The sequence below is a fragment of the Caretta caretta genome, chromosome 3 (assembly GCF_965140235.1).
Source record: "Caretta caretta isolate rCarCar2 chromosome 3, rCarCar1.hap1, whole genome shotgun sequence".
Lineage (NCBI taxonomy): Eukaryota > Metazoa > Chordata > Testudines > Cheloniidae > Caretta > Caretta caretta.
Window position 1 is genome coordinate 204,379,255 of NC_134208.1, and position 23,011 is coordinate 204,402,265.

At 43.8% G+C, this 23,011-nt stretch overlaps 1 protein-coding gene across 4 annotated transcripts in view; it reads left to right on the plus strand.

The window, feature by feature from the left end:
* GPCPD1 (glycerophosphocholine phosphodiesterase 1) overlaps nucleotides 1-11,457 on the plus strand; it is a 72,060-nt gene extending 60,603 nt beyond the window's left edge. For 3 of the 4 annotated variants that reach the window (XM_048842511.2, XM_048842510.2, XM_048842512.2), the window contains 4 exons: nucleotides 803-938; nucleotides 1,338-1,498; nucleotides 3,772-3,819; nucleotides 9,742-11,457. In XM_048842511.2, coding sequence (XP_048698468.2) covers nucleotides 803-938; nucleotides 1,338-1,498; nucleotides 3,772-3,819; nucleotides 9,742-9,931 — 535 coding nt within the window. In that variant the 3' untranslated portion in view covers nucleotides 9,932-11,457. The remainder of the gene's footprint in view (nucleotides 1-802; nucleotides 939-1,337; nucleotides 1,499-3,771; nucleotides 3,820-9,741) is intronic. The other variant, XM_048842515.2, reaches the window with a different exon arrangement.
* The last annotated feature ends 11,554 nt before the right edge of the window (nucleotides 11,458-23,011 follow it).

The following is a 23,011-nucleotide window of genomic DNA, read 5'->3' on the forward strand; positions in this document are numbered from 1 at the left end:
TGAATCATCATACCCGGAATATTACTTTCGCCTATTGCTATTTCATAGCTATGCTGGTGAACCAACTCTAAAGTGGTCAAGGTGGCTTGAGAATGTGTTAAGTTTGCTATTGTGTGTTTTGTAAAGGGGAAAAAATGATAGAAGGCTACCCACTTCTAAAATTTTATATATGGAGAACTTTGGGGAAGGGGGAACATACTCTAGACTTTAGATAGTTGAAATATGTGTGAAATATGTAAATCTCTAAAGTGGTGAAAGGGACAATGGTATGTTGTACACATTGAGGCAAAACTGCTGTTGCATCTGCAAAGGATTAAATGAATATCCAGTAAGTAAAAGTATTCCCTTCTAACCATGAGGCTGAACTTGTCATTTGTAGTGAATGTGTTCAAACATGAAAATGTGCATGTTACTATGCAGGAAAGGGAGATTTCACTATGCTAAACTATCTTTCTGGAGTTAAAATCCAGGGCAGTCATGTCTCTTTCCCTTAGGAAGAAAGGGGACAAAAAAAATCAGTCTTGTTGTTATGAGAAAATGGAGAAATTCTTTTTCACATGTGCCTTGTCTTTCTCTGGAATATAGTAAAGGTTACTGCATTATGTTAACTTTTTAGTCCTATCCAACTGACTAGACAGACTGGTGTGTGTCCACAAAACTGCTTAATCCTTGAGTAATACTTTGCATATTACATGTCAATACAGTTTGGGAATGGTGACTGTGCTTTTATGTTCTCATCCATGTGAAAGAAACACTACTGAAAAGTTTCCCTTTGCAGTTGTATTTTTATACTCTTTTACAGGGTTCGGCAAAAGCAAAATAAGTATCCTGTGTTGTTTCTCACACAAGGAAAATCTGATATTTATCCAGAACTTATGGATCTCAGGTCTCGTACAACTCCTATTGCCATGAGCTTTGCCCAGTTTGAAAACTTGCTGGTAAGTTGTCATGCTCTTGTTACTCTGTGAAATGAAACTAACTTATTGCTACGTTCCATAATTGCTGATAAACTGACTTTTAAAATACAGAAGCTGAATAAGGTGACAAGCAAACTTAAAAGAATACATAAACATTTTAGTAAACATGTTAAAGTAATGTATTTTCATTGCTTCAAAGTACTAAGAATGCACTTCAGTCCTCTTGAATATTGAACAGTTGTTAAAGAAGCAAGTCTTTCAAAATGCATTTAATTCCTGGAGTTCACAAGATTTTTTTTCTTTTAGTTGTCTAAAAATTGTGAAACACTTCAGTGATCAAAAGCTAGAAAAGTTGACTTTTAATAGTATTTAGTCTAGATTATATTTGCATTTTCTTAAGTGTTTTTTATAACTTTACAGGGAATTAATGTGCACACTGAAGACCTGCTTAGGAACCCATCGTATATTCAGGAGGCCAAATCTAAAGGTTTAGTTATTTTCTGTTGGGGTGATGATACAAATGACCCAGATAACAGGAAGAAGTTGAGAGAATATGGCATTAATGGGCTAATATATGACAGGTATTTATTTCTTCAAATATTCCTTTAGAATTCCAATACCTAAAGTGAGCATATGAAATATTTGTTCTGTTCTAATCCTGCTTTTATTTCACTTTGATTTTGGCCTGATTTGAGTGGGTGTTAGAATATCCTGCTCTGCACGTGTCTGTAAACCTGAGTTCAAGAGACAGTCGTCCTAAAACTCTCATATACTGTCTCAGTTGCATATGTGAAACATAGGTGTGACTTCCTTCTGTCGGAGGATGCTGCGAGTACATGGATGGCTAGTTTATTGAGTGGCCTTGCGTTTGATTCCTAAAAGAGAGAACTAGTTTACAAATCTAAGGCTGCATCTGCACAGCCACTTTCAGTGCTAAAACTTTAGTCGTTCAGGGGTATGAAAAAATACTCCCCTGAGCGACAAAAGTTTTAGCACTTGAAAAGCTCCAGTATAGACAGGGCTTTGTTGCCAGGAGCCGTGCTCCTGGTGATAAAGCTACCACCTCTCGTTCAGGGCGGTTATTTTTATCACCAGGAGAGCTCTCCCCCGGTGATAAAGTGTGACTACACTGCCCACGTCACAGGACTGCTGCGGCCGCGCTGTAATGTGGGCAGTGTAGACATACCCTAACATGTAACTGGCATTTTTGTTGTTTGGTTTTTAAACTTTGTATACAAGATGTGGGAAAGTTTGCTTAACTGAAAACTTCGTTTTCTATATTTGTTGAAGACACTAAGTGTAATAGGTATTTTTTTAATATTTTCAGACATTGTTCTGTTTAGCAAAATTGACTTTCAAAACTGTACATTCGTGTGTAATCAGTACTGCTCTTGTCATCAAGAGGAGCTAGACATAGTTCTCTCAAGCCAGTAACCTCTAGGTCAGGGGTGGGCACATCCGGCCCTCCAGACGTTGTACTCAGGCCCTCAAGCTCCTGCCGGGGAGTGGGGTCTGGGGCTTGTCCCGCTCTGCACAGCTCCCAGAAGCAGTGGCATGTCCCCCCTCTAGCTCCTACGTATAGGGGCAGCCAAGGGGTGCCACACTGTCCTCGCCCCAAATGCCACTCCCGCAACTCCCATTGGCCAGGAACCACAGCCAGTGGGAGCTGCACGGGTGGCACCTGTGGACAGGACAGCACGCAGAGCCACCTAGCCGTCCTTCCACATAGGAGTCAGAGGGGGGACATGCTGCAGCTTCTGGGAGCTGGTTGAGGTAAGTGCCACCTGGAGCCTGCACCCCAACCTCTGGCCCTGATCCCCCTCTTACCCTCTGAACCCCTCAGTCCCAGCCTGGAGTACCCTCTGGCACCCCCAACCCTCATCCCCAGCCCGGAGTCTCCTCCTACACCCTGAACTCCTTATTTCTGGCCCCACCCCAGAGCCCGCACCCTAACCCCCAATTTCGTGAGCATTCATGGCTCACCATACAAGCTCCATACCTAGATGTGGCCCTCGGGCCAAAAAGTTTGCCCACCTCTGTTCTAGGTAGAGTGATAAAAGGCACTGTTTCTAGTCTTTAGAGACTGATAGATTACATTACTTTTGCAGTGCACCCAGCCTGACGGTGAATGACTAAGCTAGATCCTAGAACAACATGCATATTGTGACCCGTGGTGCCTAGGGTAGTCCACCCTGAAAATGCCCAGGGCAGGGCAGTCTGCAAAAAGGAGAACAGATTCTCCCAAAACTGGTGGTTAACGCTGTGTAGTTAGATTCACCAACCAGTCACAAACTGTACTGCTTATCCCCCACACTGGTTATTAAGAATCTGGGGGGGGAAAGAAATCACATAGACCCCTTTATTGCATTCCAGTCTCTGGCTCCCAATCAGCAGATAGTTCCAGTAAAGTGAGATGTTACTTAAAACACTATTCACTGTACAAAATGTTCTTCTGATCCCCAAAGGGCCAGCCACATTACCAGGTCAATTGTAGTTTGGATCTTACCCAAAATACCACTCTGCCAACCAATCCTTTTAGTATCTAAAACCCAAAGGTTTAAAAGAAAAGAATAAGAAGAGTTGTTAAATGGTCAAAGCAATCAGATACATACATATGACTTCAGAATCCATATCTCAGGTTCTTAGCAGCATTGGTGAGTTTGCTGGCTTGTAAAGTCCCTCTGGAATGCATCCAAAGCTTGGATGGGTCTATCAGTCTTGCGTTCAAGTCTTCATTTTGTAGAGCTGTTACTCCAGAGGTGAGAAGCAGGATTCAAGACAAAATGGGGGTGATGCAGCTGCCTTTTTATATTTTCTGCCATGTGACTTGTATATCCTTTGTCCCAAACACAAGCTCACAGCACTTGGGCATGGAAAAGTATTTGGAGTCCTCTGTCCATAGGTATGTTCCTGTACATGTCGTGTTGACTCATAGGCATAGCCCTGGCTTGTTTTTAATGGCTTCATTGTACAGCTGATTGCCTTTGATGGGCCATCAAGCAGGCTGGGTAGTGCTGATGCCAGTCTGTCTTGGGGTGTCACCCAGATACACAGCACAAGAGATAAATATACCACACACTTATAACATATGATATAAAGATGATACATATGTATGAACAAGCTTATCATATTTAGCAAATCATACCTTTTCCACTGATACCTTACATGGCATATCTGGTAGAAGACTCATTTCAATTTTGTAATTTTGGTATCGATAATATTATAAATGGTCACCCATATACCATACAGCGTCACACATCGTCTGTATATTCCAAGTATAATTTTGAAGTTCTTTGTAATAGTTAAACTTGCAGGTCAGTGGTCTGGAAAAGGATCTGCAGTTGGTAATGGTTGAGATTTAAAACAATTCGTTCAGGGTCCCTCTGCAGTTGAAAAAGCCAACTTTGTGCACATTGATGGACCAATGAAACAAATCAGAAGAGATGTTTATGGTGCCCTGCAAATGGCTAACAATAGGACATGCAAAGTTGTGCATAATTTGGGCACTTAATTCATTATTGTAGGAAGGATATTGAAGAATTGGAAAACGTTCAGAAGAGAGTACAGAAAAGGGGGCATTGTAATAGAGTAGAAAAGAGATTAAGGGACACAGTTGAGGTGTGTAAAATTATAGGAGAGACAGATTCTGAAAAACTTGAGCTAGTAGCTAGTAGCCTTTGAGGGGGAAAATAATATATAGTAAATCAGGCATTTAGAACTTTGGTACCTGTTCTTCTTGAGGTAATAAAATGAAGGACAGAGCCAAGTAAACTTATTTCCTGTTTCTCTTCTCTAAATATATTCTTCCTATCCTATACATATACATGCTCTTAGAGTTCTTACGTTAGTGACATGAGTTAAGTTGGCTCTGATTACATCTCCCTGCCATTCTCTCAAGTACAGAAGATCCTTCCTGAAAAGTTGGCACAGAACCTCCTGTTTACTACCAGCCTTCTCATACTCAGGTTGCCTGCTTCTACTGCTTCTAGGTACAGGTGGTACCTGGCAGCAAAAGGAGGTGAGACAGACCAGTGAAGTAAGTTTCTAGTTAAGAGAGGGGTTGGAGACCACCTTTCTCCTAAGTAGCACAGCTGCAGCTCCTCCTCCCTGCCACAGCATCACATAGGGATCTCTCCCATCGATCAGGAATTAAGGTGACACTTGTAATGGACTTCCAGATGGGGCACAGTGACTTTCTTCTTCACCAAATATTATTTTAAGTCTTATTGTGAAATGTCTATATTTGAAATTTAAACCTATTGGGTTTTCTAAATTGCCTGTTTAAGATCGGCAGGTGACTGCAGTCTCCTGGCCCAAAAGTAGTTGTGCAAGCCACAATCTCAAAATACATAATTTTTAGTCTAAATTGAGTTTTGAGTTTTAGTCTAGATTTGAGTTTTGTAGCTAGTTCTTTACTGTCTAGCAGAGAAAAGTATCTAGATAATGAAAAAGGAAAAGGTAGAATTCCTTTGTAGAGGAATCTGAGTGTCTCGAAGGTGAATGTTACTGAACTACTGATGGCAATGCAGTTCAAAAATCTGTTTTGTGAGCATGTTGCTGGTATCAGGGCTCTGAACCGCGGCTGCACAACCCAGACACCCAGGGTTATAGGGCACAGAGTGACACAACCTCTTTACTGGTCTGGGTTGAACCCCAAAGTGTCATAACATCTCTTCTCCCAACTCTGCAGTAGAATGCTACAACTCCTTTAAAGTAAGGAAATAATAAGATGTAAGAGGAGAGGCTTGCATATAGCTTCCTGGAGTGCACACACCACCCCGCACACCTATAATATGGTTTGATGGACCAGTTAGTAAGGAAGAGCTCTGGGTAAGCTCAAAAACTTCTCTCTCACCAACAGAAGTTGGTCCCGTGAAAGATATTACCTCACCCACCTTGTGTCTCTAATATTGACTGACCATTTTGATTCTACAAAAAGAAAAAGAGGACTTGTGGCACCTTAGAGACTAACAAATTTATTTGAGCATAAGCTTTTGTGAGCTACAGCTCACTTCATCGGATGCATTCAGTGGAAAATACAGTGGGGAGATTTATATACACAGAGAACATGAAACAATGGGTGTTACCATACACCCTGTAAGGAGAGTGATCAGGTAAGGTGAGCTATTACCAGCAGGAGAGCGGGGGGGTGGGACCTTTTGTAGTGATAATCAAGGTGGGCCATTTCCAGCAGTTGACAAGAACCTCTGAAGAGCAGCATGGGGGTGGGTGTGGGGGGGAATAAACATAGGGAAATAGTTTTACTTTGTGTAATGACCCATCCACTCCAAGTCTTTATTCAAGCCTAAGTTAATTGTATCCAGTTTGCAAATTAATTCCAATTCAGCAGTCTCTCGTTGGAGTCTGTTTTTGATGTTTTTTTGTTGAATTGCCACTTTTCGGTCTGTAATCGAGTGACCAAAGAGATTGAAGTGTTCTCTGACTGGTTTTTGAATGTGTTAATTCTTGACATCTGATTTATGTCCATTTAGTCTTTTACATAGAGATTGTCCAGTTTGGCCAATGTACATGGCAGAGGGGCATTGCTGGCACATGATGGCATATATCACATTGGTAGATGTGCAGGTGCTTATGCTCAAATAAATTGGTTAGTCTCTAAGGTGCCACAAGTACTCCTTTTCTTTTTGCGAATACAGACTAACACGGCTGCTACTCTGAAAAATGCTATATAGTAATTCTTTCTTGAACATGCTAAAAGGTAGTTACAGAACATGGAGGAACAACTGTTATAGCTGGTGGCGTAAGAGAGGATTCCCTTAGGAATGGATCCTCTGACTGTGGGAGGGCGAGAAAGTGAATCCAGATTTCTTGAGTCCCAGTCTAGTGCACAACCACAAAACCATCCTTCTTTCCTTTCAAACTTGTGACATTGGGCACCTTGCTTAACTTTCTGTGCCTCTTGTTTCCCAGCTGTGAAAAGAGGATAGCACTTGCCTATTATACAGGGATGTTGAAGATTCATTAATGTTTTCAAGGTGCTGAGACTCTACAGTAAAGAGGGGTGCTGAGGACAGAAGTACTTTATGTACTCCAGAAAGAACTGGGGTCTAGCTGGGAAACCAGAGGCACAGAAAATTAAGTGACTAATAGCTAAAAAGTTAGAGAGTTTGCTAACGATTAAAATAATTTAACAAATTTCTGTATGAAAGTATATATTAAACCTAAATTAAAAAAAATACTTTTCACCCATTTATTTATTTTTTTCACTTTAGTAAAGCTGTCAAAAATGAAGTTTCATTTTCTGGCTCTCACATTCTAGCACAAAAATGCAATGTTGAGGTTACAGCCAACACAGTGGAATAGTTACATCCAATTTAACAAACTTTAATTGCAATTAAAACCATTAAGGAAAAACATTTCCAGTATTAGTTTTGGTACATAATTGTTTTACATAACTTACAGCTTGGGCCTCATCCACCTAACCGTATTTTCTTAATTTCTCACTATTGTCATGTGTACTCACAAAAATGGAAGCTTTAGCATAGATGAGGCACTATTGGCAGCCCAGTGTAGTTAATTTTCATGCACTGATGCAAAGCTGTAGAATTTGCATTGCATAAACTACAGGGGAATGTTCAATCCAAACTCATTGGAATAACTTCTTTTTTAAAAAGAACATATGTTCTGTAAAACTGTTACACAAATTCTAAACTTGGGGCCTTACTTGCCTAAGTGTTCATGTAAATTAGCAGCGCCTTCCTGTAAAATTAAAGTTAAATAGTGTTTTATTAGATGAACTAATGTTTAAATGTTAATGTTCAACTAACTATGTTTAATAAAAGACAGATATTGTAAGTATACAGATATAGTATCTACATGTAATAATTCTACTGACAAGATGTTTACTGTATAATTACTGTTTGGCACCTAAATAGCATGATGACAGAAACATTAGATGTAGATATTCCCTAAAAAGACTTTCTGCCTGTCATACTGGTTTCTTCACTTTTAAGCCATTTAATAATACTCTATTTAGTTTGTGTATAAACTTACATATTTGATATTTTCCCTTTCACACTGTCCTTTCATATGTTACTTGCTTTGGACTGTAAGATTTTTGAGGACATGGACATAGTCTAGCATGATGGGTCTTAAATCCTGATTGGGGCCCCTGGATGCAACTGAAATATAAATATTAAAGAATCACTCTTTAAATGATTGTTGAGCTCTGAAATAAATTTACTTTACTGTGTTCCTACATGCTTCCTTGGTTACAAGCTTTCTCCTTTATTATGCATTATAAATGGTACTCATGAAAAGCCCAGTATGAAATGATTTGAATATTTTGGACCCGAACGTTTATTTTAAAAGAAAAATATTCCAGTTGACAAAACTAGTGTAGATGAATTAATATTGTTTAGTAAAGCAGATGGAAATGTTTAATGGAATGAAAAGCCAAACTGTTACTGTCTTATTCATTGGTACGAGGCTCTTGAAACACTGGGTACTTCACCCAGTATTAAAACTCACTTATATAAATACTCCTATAACTATATGAGAATCAAGGAAATTTCACCTTCTAAGGCTGATACTGGGCCCTTAAGTTAGATACTGCATGAGCTTCAGTATCTAGTTACAACAGAACATCACGCTGATCACAGAACCACTCTGATACGCCTTTGTGTTAGTTTGTGTTTGATACTGGTGGCACTTGAACCAGTTTTTTAATACAAAGCTTTAACTGAACTGTTACAGTACAACATTTTATACTTAACTAATGCCTAAATGAACTCTTCTTAAAAAGATAATTATTGGGGGTTAAATAATAAGTGAGTTGAAGAGCAAAGATGAAAGTTGGGAGCTACTGAGCGAAGCATGGAATGAACTGCTGAGTTTTTGGGAGATAGGAGAGGATGCAAGTCCATTGAGGGCATGAGAGTTTCATCCTGTTAGGAGCCATTCAAGAGATAATGGAGAAGAACAGACACACCTCTCTTCTACCACACTGCTGCCAGTGAGTTGTCTTAAAAATTGTACCAATATAGAATGCAGTGGCAAATTTCCATGTGGATTATTTAAACATTAACAATGCTTCTTAAAAAAACCTTTATAATTTGCAACAGCAAACTTGAATTTGGACTATTTGAATATATAATGTCAGCCCTTCAGGGCTCCAGCCAATTTAACGCTGACCCTGCTTCACGGACCCCCTGAAACTGGCCCGATGGGGCCGCAGACTCTAGATTGAGAACTGCTGCTCAAAGGGATTGTCAAGCAAGGGGCAGGAAGTTCCTGCGAAAACTCTCTCCAGCTAAAAAGAAAAGAACAGGGGGAAAATAGGTTTTCATTTTAACATTATTACTACTTTACATTTGAAATGCTGTAACAGTGTTTTTCCTCTTCATCTTTAATAAAAGAAGGTTTAAAAGGATTTTCTGTGGTGTTTGCAGTGGTACACAGCCAGCTGAAATCTCTGCATACCAAACTCTGGACCTTGTTTAACACTGTTTAATGTTGGATAGTGACTGGGTTATGTTAATATCTTTGGCTCATATATTCCATCTAAATTAATACAACACCACCATCTGTAAAGTCATGTCTTCAGAAGAATAAGTGGATGTTAGTGGTCATAGTTTGCTTGCTTTTTAGCATATCTAGTCAAACTGTTAACCATGCTGATAAAGGACTACCACTTTATATTGCAGAATATGGTTTAGAGAGACAAGTTTCAAGTGTTAAGTACAGATCTACTAATTTATAGAGGTGTTTGCTACCTAATTTCACTCTAAGCAGAGAAAATGGAAATTTAACAGTAGTTTTATGTAGCATTATTTCTTACAGACTTTTTTTCTCATTTATTCAGGATATATGACTGGATGCCTGAACAACCAAATATATTCCAGGTAGAGCAGCTGGAACGTCTAAAGAGAGAATTACCAGAGCTGAAATTCTGTGCATGTCCCACTGTTAGCCACTTCAGTACCGTATCTCTGTGTAAATGTCATAATAGCCATATGGAAATGAATGGCATAGATAATTTACCAAATGCTTAAGTGTGCATAGGCTGACTCCAGGCAGGATTCTGCTTTCTGTATTTAATTTTCACCATTGGAGCAGTGCCATCTATGCCTTCATTTTTTTGAGCAATAACTATGTTCCTATTCCATGACAGTACTTGCTAGAATTTAAAATTCTGTTAAAATGTTAAGCCAGTTATAATTATTATTCCAGTTTTACATCTAGTTTTTAAATCCTCACAATTGACAAGTTCAAAATCTTAAAATAGAAATCAAGTACTGTAACAGTGTGCAAACATGTCTTATAAAATGAGCAATCTGAGGTGTGGTAGTTTCAAAGATGAAATTCTAGAGGTTACTGTGATATGATATTGAAACTGCTGATGTATCATTTTGTCATAAATTTGATTCCAGTACTAATCTGATGTCAGATTAGGAGAGTGATTGTAATGTATACATAATTAGATCTGGCCTGAATAAATTAGTACCTCATATGCATGTATTTGCACTGATGCATCCAATTGTACAAAACCTTTGTGCCATCTTAAAGTGTGTGTGTATATATATATATATATTTTTAAGTAAACTGCAGTGCACATGAACTGATTTTTCTCGCTCTGTTAGAACCTTTAGGTTGCTGCCATTTTTTGTTCTTTACCAGCCAAATGAATGGCATAAAGTTTGTATGTGGCAGTTAAGGGTGAACCACAAGTACAGCTTTTAATTAATCCCGCACAAACCTGCCAAACCTCAAAAGGTTACAAATAACTACAAAAATTTTTCATTGGTTAAGAACTTTATTATTGCACAATAATCTTAAAAGAGCAAATGTGTATAATGCACAAATTCTAGAAAATGCATGCTTCAGGTATTTTAAGCATGAAATTATAGGTGTTTGCAATGGTCCGTGCATCCTTGAGGTGCTAGTTGAGTGTGAGGGTATCCAGGATGAACTAAAACACTTAATATTTGTTGCCTAAAACCATGAGCCTATATATAGGTATATTCAAATAAGGTTTACACCATCTACAGTTCATCTTACTACATGTTACAGACCACTAACTCTTGTATTCTGCAACAGTCGTGATTTTTTTGCTTTCAAAATTGATTTCTCAGATAATCCTTATCCTCTGTTGGCTGATGTCTGTCCTCTGTAATTTATTCCAAAGTTATAGTTTAGAAAATCCTGTTAGATATGTATGCATGTTCTTCAATTTGTACCTCTTAAGATACTGTCATGACAACACAACAGCTATAACTTTTTACTGAAGTGTTCATGTATAATAAAAAAAACCCAAATATTTATTTTTCCCTTGTAAATTGACAATGAAATTGATAGCTTGTATTATACTCTTTAAATGCTGTCATTGTTGCATAGAATTGATTACATGAGCAATTGCAAATGTGTTTGGGCCTGCACCACTGAATAGTTTGAGGCAAGGAGTTTCTTTCAGCTTGCCTTGCATATCTAGTTATTTAAATTTCTTTTGTCCTCCACAAACAACACAGTACTTGGAAATTGTCTTTATTTAAAAAAAATAAAATAAATCTGAATTTAAAAACAGATCATTTTTTTCTTTTTCATGAGCTACTTAAACTGGTTTGAAGCCAACTGTTTAGTGGTAAATCATAGCGGTGTTACTTGGTACATCAGTTACACAGGTCCAGATTCATAAATCTGTCAGACTGCAGGTTGTGATGAAATTTTAAAATGTTGTTCTTAATTTCAATTTATCTTGAAAGATGCCCAAGTGCTTTGTTAACCCACCTGACTGATGAAGACCCAGAATGCAGGATTCAAAGAACCAGAGAATTTAAAGTGATAGCTTGTAATGTTAACACAGTTTTCAATACAACATAATTTACAGACTGATGAACTAAATACACTAGAGGGTTGTATGTTTCATTGCTTGTCTAGGCTGAGCTGTACACCCAATGAGAGAGCAGCATATCAAGCTACTGCTGGTGATGTATAGGCAGCAGTGAGGGACACTAGAGGGTCACCTCTGCTTGCACAGTGCCATACATACGAATCTAGGGACTTGCGTTGCTCTGCCAACTAAGATTGGAATGGCTTAATGATGAACAGCAACACTTAGTTAGGACAGTGTGTAAATACTACCATGCTGCATCACCAATGTCAACACTGTTCTTGGCTCCTCCACCTGCACCTATGTCCAGACAAAAAACCTGACCATGGATGCCTCTATCCAGGTCCTGGTGTGGATTTGCAACCTGTGGCCTGCTGGGGAGATCATCCACTGTGAGAAGTGCCTACTGGTAGAATCTCTCAGGAAGCATGTGGGAGAGCTACAGGAGGAGGTGGCTGGGCTGAGGAGCAGCTGTGCACACAAAGAATTCACTGTAAAATGCATATAGAGACCTCCAAGGTTGAGGAAGCAATCCAGCTGGAGAGGAGGAAACAGTTCCTTCACAGAGAGGAAGCTGGCTGCTGGTCACATCTGGCATCAGGCAGTGCTCCACCCCTACTTCCTACCATCCACAGAGATTATAAAAATGGTATGCAGCTCTGGTAATGAGGGATCTCCCCCCCCAAAGATGGAGGAGGAGAAGCCATGTACACCCAAGGCTGGGAATATTGCAGCCATCACTCCCAAGAGGAAACAAATGGTGGTTGACTCTCTTCTAACTGGGATGGAGGCATCCCTCTGCTGGGCTGACCTGGCCCATATCTAAGACAAGAACATGGGCAATCAGCAGGCTTGGTGGGATAATTCACATGACTGGTGAAGAAGGGTACAGCTTGCTCAGGAAGGACAGGAGGAGATGTTGACTTCTACATCAAAGATGCACTGAGGTCGAGAGAAGTGGGAGGCAGACCTGTTGAAAGTCCCTGGGTAAGGATAAAAGGGGTAAAAAACCAACAGTGATAGCCTGATAGGGGTCTACTACAGACCACCTCACCAGGAAGAAGAGGTGGATAAGTTTTTTTCTTTTTTTTTTTTTAAAACAGAATCCTCCAAAGCACAAGACTTCAACTACAGTCATCTGCTGGGGAAATAACACAGCAGGGCACAAATTATCCAAAAAGTTCTTGGATTGGAGACCACTTTGATTACAGAATGTGGAGAAAGCAACTAGGGGAGAGAATGTCCTAGATTTGATTCTGAAAGATAGAGAGGAACTGGTTGAGAATTTGAAGGTGAAAGGCAACTTGGGTAAACGTGATCGTAAAATGATGAGTTCATGATCCTAAAGAATGGTAGGAGGGAAAACACCAGAATAGAGACAATGGGACTTTTTGTTGCCCTTCTATGTACTTCTTCCAATTCTAATATCTTTGAGATGGGGTGACCAGAACTGCATGCAGTATTCAAGGTGTGGGCGTGCCATAGGTTTATATAGTGGTATTATGATATTTATGGTCTTATTTATCCCTCTCCTGATGGTTTCTAATGTTCTGTTTAACTCTTTGACTGATGCTGCACACTGAGCGGATGTTTTCAGAGAACTATCCATGACTCTTAAGATCTATCTTGAGCACTAACACCTGTTTTAAAGCCCATCGTTCTGTATGGATAGTTGAGATTGTTTTCCAGTATGCGTTGCTTTGTATTTATCAACATTGAAGTTAATGTACTGTTTTGTTGCCCATCACCCAGTTTTTGTGAGATCCTTTTGTAACTCTTCAGTCTGCTTTGGACATTATTATCTTGAGTAATTTTGCCATCTCCCTGTTTACCCCCTTGATCATTTATGAATATGTGGAACAGGACTGGTCCCAATTCAGATCTCTAGGGGACACTGCTATTTACCTGTCTCCATTCTGAAAACTGTTCATTTATTCATACCCTTTGTTTCCTGTCTTTTTAACCAGTTACTGAACCATGAGAGAACCTTTCCTCTTATTCCGTAACTGATTACTTTGCTTAAGAACCTTTGGTGAGGGGTCTTGTCAAAGGCTTTCTGAAAGTCCAAGTACACTATATCAACTGGATCACTCTTGTCTGCATGTTTATTGACCCCCCCCCCTTAAAAGAACTCTAATGGGGGGGGTATGATTTCCCTTCACAAAAACCATGGTGACTCTTCCCCCAATAAATCATGCTCATCAGTGAGCCTGATATTTTTGTTCTTTACTATAGTTTCAACTAATTAGCCTTATACTGAAGTTATGTTTACCAGCCTGTAATTGCCAAGATCACTTCTGCAGCTGTTTTTAAAATTTGGCATCACATTAGCTATCCTCCAGTCATCTGGTACAGAAGCTGATTTAAATGATAGGTTACACACCACACTTAGTAGTTCTGAAGAAACTCAAATATGAAATTGCAGAACTCTTGGGTGAATCCCATCTGGTCCTGGTGACTTATTACTGTTTATCAATTTGTTCCAAAATCTCTATTGACTCCTCTGTCTGGGGTAGTTCCTCAGATTTGTCACCTACAAAGAATGGCTGAGGTGTGGGAATCTCCCTCGCATCGTCTGCAGTGAAGACTGATGCAAAGAATTCATTAAGCTTGTCTGCAAAGGCCTTGTCTTCCTTGAGCTCTCCTTTAGTACCTCGATTGTCCAGTGGCCCCACTGATTGTTTGAAAGGTTTCCTGCTTCTGATGTACTTAAACATTTTTTTGCTGTTTAGTTTTTGAATCTTTGGCTAGTTGCTCTTCAGATTCTGTTTTGGCCTGCCTAAGTACACTTGACTTGTCAGAGTTTATGCGCCTTTCTATTTTCCTCAGTAGGATTTAACTTCCAATTTTTAAAGATTACCTTTTTGCTTCTAATCACTTTTTACTTTGTTGTTTATCCAGGGTGGCACTTTTTTGGTTCTTTTACTATGCTTTTTAATTTGGGGTATACATTTAATATGAGCCTCTATTACGGTGTCTTTAAAAAGTTCCCATGAAGCTTCCAGGCATTTAACTTTTGTGACTGTACTTTTTAATTTCCATTTCATTAGCTTCCTCATTTTTGTGTAGTTCCTCTTTCAGAAACTAAATGCTACTGCGGTGGGCTTCTTCAGTGTCCTTTCTCCACCTCCCCCTCACACCTCCCCCCCAATGATATATTGAATTATATTATGGTCGCTATTAACAGGTGGTTCAGCTATATTCACCTATTGGATCATTTCTAGTGCTCCACTTCTGGACCCACTGCTGGTCATCGCAGGTCTGCATGACTATATTATTCCACCAGTCTCTGCTTGCAGACCTGTGCCAGAAGCAGCAACCTCACGGGGGCATCAGCGGCTGTGCCAGTGTACAATGCCAGGGTACTCCTCTTTTGCTGCCTTCTTCTCCTGTAGCTCCATTAGGAAATCTGTCAGGCACCTCTGGTGGGACAGAAAATGCTGCCAAAATAGCCACTGGTGCCTCGCAGATGCTCTGCCCGTTTCTGACACCGGAGTGAAAGTGCAAGTAAGAGAAGTTCGTCAAAAGACCCCTCCTCCGTGGTTCTGGTTCTGGGAGCTGTGGGGGGCGTTGCCCAAAATGACAGCTCAGCAGTCTCTGCTGGTGGGCTATTCAAACGTCTGGTAATGTGCAGGGTGGGCAGTAAACTTTTCCCCCAGTGCACCAGGGTCCTAGGGCTAGAACGGCCCTTTTGGGGTAGGGGAACGTGGGGATACAGTTACTTTGACTCAGGTCTGTGCACTGCAGTGTGGATGCAAGAGCCCTAGGTTCTGGCACAGGTTAGAAAAGTCTTAACGTAGGGTTAAGAAACCGTGTAGATGCTCAAGCCCAGGGTTCTCTAACATGGACCAGCTGACTTGAGTCCCACTAACCCTGGGTTTACATTGAAGTGTCGATGTACCCCAAGAGGCAGGAAGGCATGTGTGTGTTTCTTATAGAGTGTTATAACAAGAGCATGCACGTTCCCCAGTGCAAGGCACTGGGGAATCTCTTTAACCCCTTCCTCTCTCTGTCCAGGGTGACCTCAAACATATGCTTCAGGACCATCTGGTGCTGACCCTGCTCTGGAACTCCAGCCTTCCAGGTAGCTACGATGGGGGAAACTATTATTTGTACGACTGTAGTCGTAAACCATTTTGCTAGGTGCTGTACAAACACAGGACAAAATGACCATCCCTGCCCCCAAAGAGTTCAAAATACAAGTTTAAAACAAGAGACAACAGCTGGACACAGACAGGAGAATCCAAGGGAACAATATTGTCTAGGTAGACCAGATGGACTATATGGGTGAGTGAAGGGGTAGAACACAAGCAGAGTGAACAGTGTGGCAAATGTCATACAAGTTCTATTATTTGGGCTGGGTTTTTTGTGGGATTTGGGTTTAGTTAGGAGGGGCTCAGCAAAATGGTAAGGGGCGGAAGGGGACACAGTGTGAGAGCAGAGGGGCAGGTGTGGAGGGAAGCTGAGGTAAAGAGACTGGGGCGGAGCAGAGGGACAGCATAGCCGCAGTTTGGAGTGGACAGTCCAGAGCCTCCTGCCTGGGCAGCTCCTGTCCCTACGTGTAAGCAGGGGAACAGTCCTGCTATTGTGGGGAACTTTCCTGGCTTCTGCACTACCCCGGTGAAGTGGGCTAGCGAAAGGATCTGAGTCCTCGCTCCCACTTCCTTTACCCAAAGGCCTCCCTGCCCTTGAGGACTCCCCTTCCAATCTTCGGTCTGGCAGAGTCCCTGTAACCCCAACAAGGCCACACGCTCTCAGGCTCTAGGTGGCAGGGCCCTTCTTCCCAGTGTCGCCCCCACCCTGTTGGGGTTACCAATCCCCCTCTGAGTCTGGCCTACAGAGCCTCCTGGCGGAGGCGTCTCCCTGTGCTGGGCCCACTGCCCAGGGTCCCCCCTCGCTCTCCCCAGCTGCACACGACACCCGGCTCCGGACTGCTCCAGCCCCAGCTCCAGCCCCACTCTGCCTCCAGCTCCCTGGGCTGCTTCTTTGGCCCCTCTGTCTCTGGTTGCTGCAGCTCTGCTCTGCAGGCTGCGTCTGTGACTTTGCTCCCAGCACTGACCCGCTTCGTGGGCTGCTTTTCCGGCCCCTCTGGATCTGGCCCAGCTCTGCTCCCCAGCTCAGCTTGGGCCCCACTCTGTCTCACCCAGGCAGTCCCAGCTCTCATGGAGGATGGGACCTCCCTGGCCTCCTGACTCCCTGATTAGCCTGCCTGCCCTGTCATTCAGGCTGACCTAGAGCATTGGCCTCTCCCCATTGTTCCTGGGGGCTGGCAGTCTCAGGGTCCTGATTCCCCATTGACCCTTCCCCTTTGAGTACTGGGAGCTAGCAGCTGAAACACCCCCACTGGATGTTAATAAGGGGGCAACAGTTGGAGTCTCTGCTGTTCTCCCTTAAGGCCACACGGAGTCGGGGAGGGGTGGCACCACCTGGGTACTAGCGCCCCTAAAGTGGTGGGGGGAGGGGTCCTCCCCTGCACAGTTCTGGATCTGCGGTTAATGGGGGGAGGGGTGGCTCCATTTAGGCCCCAATTTACCCTCCTTCCTCCCCACCCCCACCACCAGTGCATGTGGCTGCTCCTCCCAGCTGGAGTCTGGCTGGCTACTGCCTGTTCACAAGAACTGACCGAGCCGCCGAAGCCCCGGGACCAAGGTGAGTCTCTTCAACCCTGGGTTTCCTTCAGCTCCTCGTAGAACTCGTGCCGGAGTATCTTTCGTGTGGGTGGGCTGCAACGAGTGTCCCTGGTGACGAGGCGGGGGCAGTTTCTCCACTTAAAGGGACGAGGGGACCGCTAACTCCTGCTAACGAAGGGACGGTGTGGGTAGGGTCCCATGAACGCTCTGCAGGGTCCCTTGCTTTCTCCGCGGATGTTAATTTACTGCCACGAATGCCCCTCGTGCCCATCCTGGGGCCGCCCCCTCACACAAGCCCACAGAGCTAGGGCTCAGGCGTCAGAAGGCTCCCTGGCGTCCAAAGGGTCGGTGAGTAGCTGCAAGGAGGAGGTTACTTTCACAACACTCTCCAGGCAGCCTGACTCCTCTCCTTTGGCCTCGGCTGCTGGGATGTTGTGTAAGCCTCCCAGGTGAGAGCTCCCTTCTCCGCCTTGTGGGCCCGGGAGGGCTGATGAAGCAGTGCATCCCCTCAGGCCTCAGTAGCCGCTCTGTTCTCCAGGCGGCCCAGCCAGCTGTTGCGTAAATTAGCTAAGTACGGAGCTCGGTGGTGCCCAACCCTGGCCGCTGCCCTGGCTAACCGTTATGGCTTGGCTCAGGGCTGGCTTCTCACTGGTGTCTGTGGAAAAAGGAATCTGGAGGTGGGATTGGACGGAGGAGAGGGAGTGGCCTAAGATTACTTCCAGGAGGGCACTTAATGTAGGGGGCCCCTGGTTTTGGGTGCCGAACCTGAGACAACTAGGGCCTGCGTCTCAGAGGGGCTGAGACCCCACCTCTTCAATTGCCTTCCACTACTATGGGGTGCCTCCGATGGGGAAGCTTCTAGAAAATGTGGGTCTTCAGCACTTTAGAGACATGGCTGCTCTTCCTCTTCAAAGCCAGCCTCATCAGCGCTTGGACCCTTTCAGCTCGGGTTGCCGGGTGTCCGGTTTTCGACAGGAATGCCCAGTTGAAAAGGGACCCTGGCAGCTCTGGTCAGCACCGCTGACTGGGCCATTAAAAGTCCAGTCGGCGGTGCTGCGGGGATAAGGCAGGCTCCCTACCTGTCCTGGCACCACACTGTGCCCCAGGAGTGGACAGGGGGCAGGTCCAGCTCCTAGGTGGGGGCTGGGGGTGCCACAGGGCTCCGGGCGCTGTCCATCCCCCCCCCCCCATGCACCAGCTCTGCACTCCCATTGGCCGGGAACCGCAGCCAATGGGAGCTGGGGGGGGTGGGTGGTGCCTGTGGGTGAGAACAGTGCACAGAGACCCCTGGTCCCCCCGCCAAGGAGCTGGACCGGCTGGCCACTTCTGGGGTGCAGCACGCTGCAAGAACAGGCAGGGAGCCTGCCTTAGCCCCGCTGCACTGCTGACCGGAGCCACCTGAGGTAAGCCTGTGCCCCAACCCTGAGCCCCAACTCGCTGGCCCAGCCTTAACTCCACCCCCTCCCCCAAACCCAGAGCCCCCTCTTGTATCCCAAACCCCTCATCCCCAGCCCCACCTCACAGCCTGCACCCCCTAGCTGGAGCACTCACCCCCTCCAATACCTCTTCCCCAGCCCAGTGAAAATGAGTGAGGGTGGGGGGGAGTGAGCCACTGAGGGAGGGGGAATGGCAAAGGGGCGGGGCTAGGGTGTTTGATTTTGTGCTTTTAGAAAGTTGGCAACCCTACTTTGAGTACTTGCATGCCACTGCAGCACTTCTGCCAGGCATTGCCTGTTGCTATGGGAACACAAGATAGGCAGCCCCCAGCATCACTGCAGAGATGAGCACTCTGCGGCATTTGGCAGGGGAGAACGAAAAGCAGGAAAGGCTGTTTTTAAGCCTGAATTATTCCTTTAACGTTCCTGTGGGTTCTGAGTCAGTATGGTCCTGCCACCTGCAGCTTTGTTTGTTTGCTTTAATCAAGCCTGGAGTTTCCTTTGCTAAAGCCAAGAGACCTCAAAGGAATTCATTTAGAAAGTCTCTGTGCTGTGGTGGCTAAGCCTGATGGAATTTCTCTCCTAGCTTCTGAGCATTTGCCAAGCACTGGGCTGGTTGAGACGGGCCCAGTCCTACTTATGTACAGCAGTGAGACTAATTAAACATTTTTCCAAAGCTCACTTACATAACGTAAGAAGATTGTGCCATATGTTCCGTCACAGATGTCTGGCCAATATTCTATTGTTAGAATGATCACCTTTATGCTAGCAATGGGCCGAAACCGAAACCTTAGAACTGTACTTTATATTTCTGTAATGGGCCAAATAACAAATCTGGATTGGAACATGTTCAGACTTGAGGGTTTCGCAATCCAGATCCAAATCTTCCAAAACTTCAGCATGTTTGGATTTGGCCTGGGATCCAAAGTACCATGTGTTCTCTGACAAACTTGACCTTTATTCTTGGCAAAACCCTTTAAATCTGCCCTACTACTGGAAATTGTGGCAGCTGCAGATAAAAACCCTCCATTGAACATATGTATTAATTAAATCTGAAAATGATTCATATAATTATGGTCTCCCTTCCATTAGTGAATTTGGTATTAAATTCCATTGATTTTACACAGGAGCCAAAATTGTTAATTGTGGTTTTTGGATTTTGCTGTGAATACACATAACTGAACAGTGGGAGTTGTCTGAGGGGAAGCTGGAGGCTCTCTTTCGAGTATGTGTCCATGTGGATCCCAGGGGTCAGTTGCTTGCTCTGCTACAGACTTCCTGTGTATCTTGGTCAAGTCACTTAGCCCTGAACCTCAGTGGTATTTAGACACCTTGTAGAATTTTCAGAAGCATGTACGTGATTTCAATAGGTGTTGGGTGTGTGGGTGCTTTTGAAAATCCTGCTAAGTGCCTAAATACCTTTAAAAATCTAGCCTTTAGTCGGTCTGCGACTCAGTTGTCCATCTGCATCATGGGGATGATAGCACTTCGCTCCCTCTCAGAGGTGTTGTGAGGATAAAGACATTAAAGGGTGTGAGTTGCTTAGATATTACAGGAATGGAGGCCCTGTAAGTACCTAAACTAGATTTCAGTCAGATACAAAGTGAAACCAGTGTGAGAACAAAGACGATGGAAGATTTAAATTGGTTTAGATGGATAACTAGGCGTGAGTGAGACAGCTCCTGTAGATTCAGATCCAACCCTAACATCAGGGACAGCATCTGTATCCACCCCAGCTATCACCTGTTCTCTTAGCTGTGCTAAAGTCCATCACTGTCTCAGCAACCTTTACTGGGCCAGCCACTCCCATGAGTTCGGGGTGGGTTGAAACATCTTTACGGTACACGCGTGTCCTCATTTCACCCAAAGGAATACAGATACCCTGACCAATCAGCCTGGTTTTAATAAGGTGAACTCTTAGCTCATTCAAATTAAAGCTCAAGAATGCTGAGCCGCCTGTGGAATCAAAGACTGGCAATTCTATGGGGTCTTTGAATTCTATGGGGTCTCCATTCCCGAGGCTATACAGCCATGCTTTTGAGAACAATGTACACAGCTTTGCGGTTATATAATAGATGGTAATTGGTTTACTGGCATACGAACCAGAGATTCCTTAAAGGAGAAGACGTGAAATTCAGGACCAGCTCCTCAGCTAGTACAAATCAACCTAGCTTCGTTGACGATGATGCTGTGCTGATTTCCACCAGCTGAGAATCAGCCCAGCGTATTCATAAGGACATGAAGCACCTAATGGCAAAGCAGTAAAAATGTTAGTTAACAATGATACATTTAAATGTTTCTTAACTAGAGACTTTTGGTCTAGCAGCTGTCTGGGAATTAATGCCCATGCAATGTGATTTATTTTCTCTGTTTCTCTCCACTCAGTCAATGAACCAGATCCTCAATTGGTGTAAATTATCACAAGCAATTTCAGTCACATTTCTTTCACCTGGCTTTCTGCCATTTCACTCCTATTCCTGTGCTATCCACTCATCCTCTTTTGCTTTACCTTAGCTTCTACTTACGAACGATCAGAGTGTACATGATATAATTTGACTCGTTTTGTATTTTATCTGTCTATCTTAGGTATTTATATACTCCTATTACTATAACATCTCCTAATCTTTTATGCCTTTATTCTCACAACACCCCTGTGAGGCAGGGCCGTGCTATTATCCCCATTGTACAGATGGGGAACTGAGGCACAGCGAGACTAATGGCATGTCTACACTGCAATTAGATCCTCGCATCTGGCCTGTGCCAGCTGACTTGGGCTTGCAGGGCTCAGGCTAAGGGGTTAACTGCGGTGTAGGCATTCAGGCGCAGGCTGGAGCCCAGGCTCTAGGGAGAGTCCCAGAGCTGCAATATTAAACAATCCCTTAGCCTGAGCCAAGTCAGCTGTGCGTGCCTAACTGTAGTGTAGACACACCCTAAGTGGCTTGCCAAAGGTCACACAGGAAGTCTATGGTAAGACTGGGACATGAACTCACATTTCCCAAGTCTGAGCTAGTGCTTCAACCACTGGGCTACCCTTCCTCTTTACCTCATGATTTTTGGGGGCCCGACTCTCCTATTTTAATGCTTGGGGTTGGCACTGCAGCAGCGTGTGCAGAGTAAAGGGCTATGCACAGACCATCATTCCCTGAGGACCGAATGGCTCCTGCTGGTCTGACGGGGCAGGGCAGGGCAGGGGTATGTGTAATGGTATGTGTCAGGTGGGTGTGTGCCTCACAGCTCAGGAAGGCACAACCTAAGTCTGAGGCCTGGCAGCTGCCTTCTCAGGAGGCTTCTGTCCAAAGCAAACAATCCCTCATTCTGTTCCAGAGAAGCATAAAAAGAAAACAAAAAGCCTCCCCTGGAGAGTGAGATGCTCAGATTGCGGTGTTAGCCAGCTGACTCACGCTTTCCAGCAGGCATTAACACACAGGCCCGAATTCATCCCTGGCATCACCCCCCCTGAAATCAGTGGAGTTACACAGGGATAGATTTGGCCCAGGGATAGAGCGATTATTTACCTGGTACCATATTGACATGTGGAAGCAGGGTCTGAATGAGCTGTCCCCTGACATCTAGTGATGAGTGGGGGCAAAAGACTTCAGGAACAAACCGTGTTTGCATATAGACACCTCCTATGCCTAGGTGCGCACCATGATGGAACTGCTCTGTCGAAACGATCACTTTTGGCTGGTGTTGGGTTGCGAATCACTTTAGTGCAGGGGTGACAGAATGTTATCCTTACTGTGTGTTTAAAGGGTAGCAGAACTATACTTAGCCACCCTGATTGGGTGGGGGGGGCGGTCACCCTAAACAGAACCTCGCTAAGCAGGGGGTAGGGATGCCAAAGCCTAGTGAGGCGGGGGAAGAAAGGTGTTCTTTGTGGTGTGGGCTTTGCCTAAGGAGTCCTAGATGTTATTTGACTACCCCCTCTTTAGTGACTGAAAACAGAGCTGATTAGTCAATCAAGAGTTAGTGATTCTATTTGGTGATTACCAGAGCTGAATTGCTGATAAGCAGGTGTAGGGGCTATGCTTTAGACCTGGTGAAAGGAAAGACAATGCAGAGTCTGTACTGGCAGTGAGGTTCCCTGCCACCCAGTGAAAGCCCCAAGAGCTGACATCACTAAAGAGCTGGGTTAAGTGGTGGAATCTCACACCATGGAGTAGCAGAAATGGCAGTGAG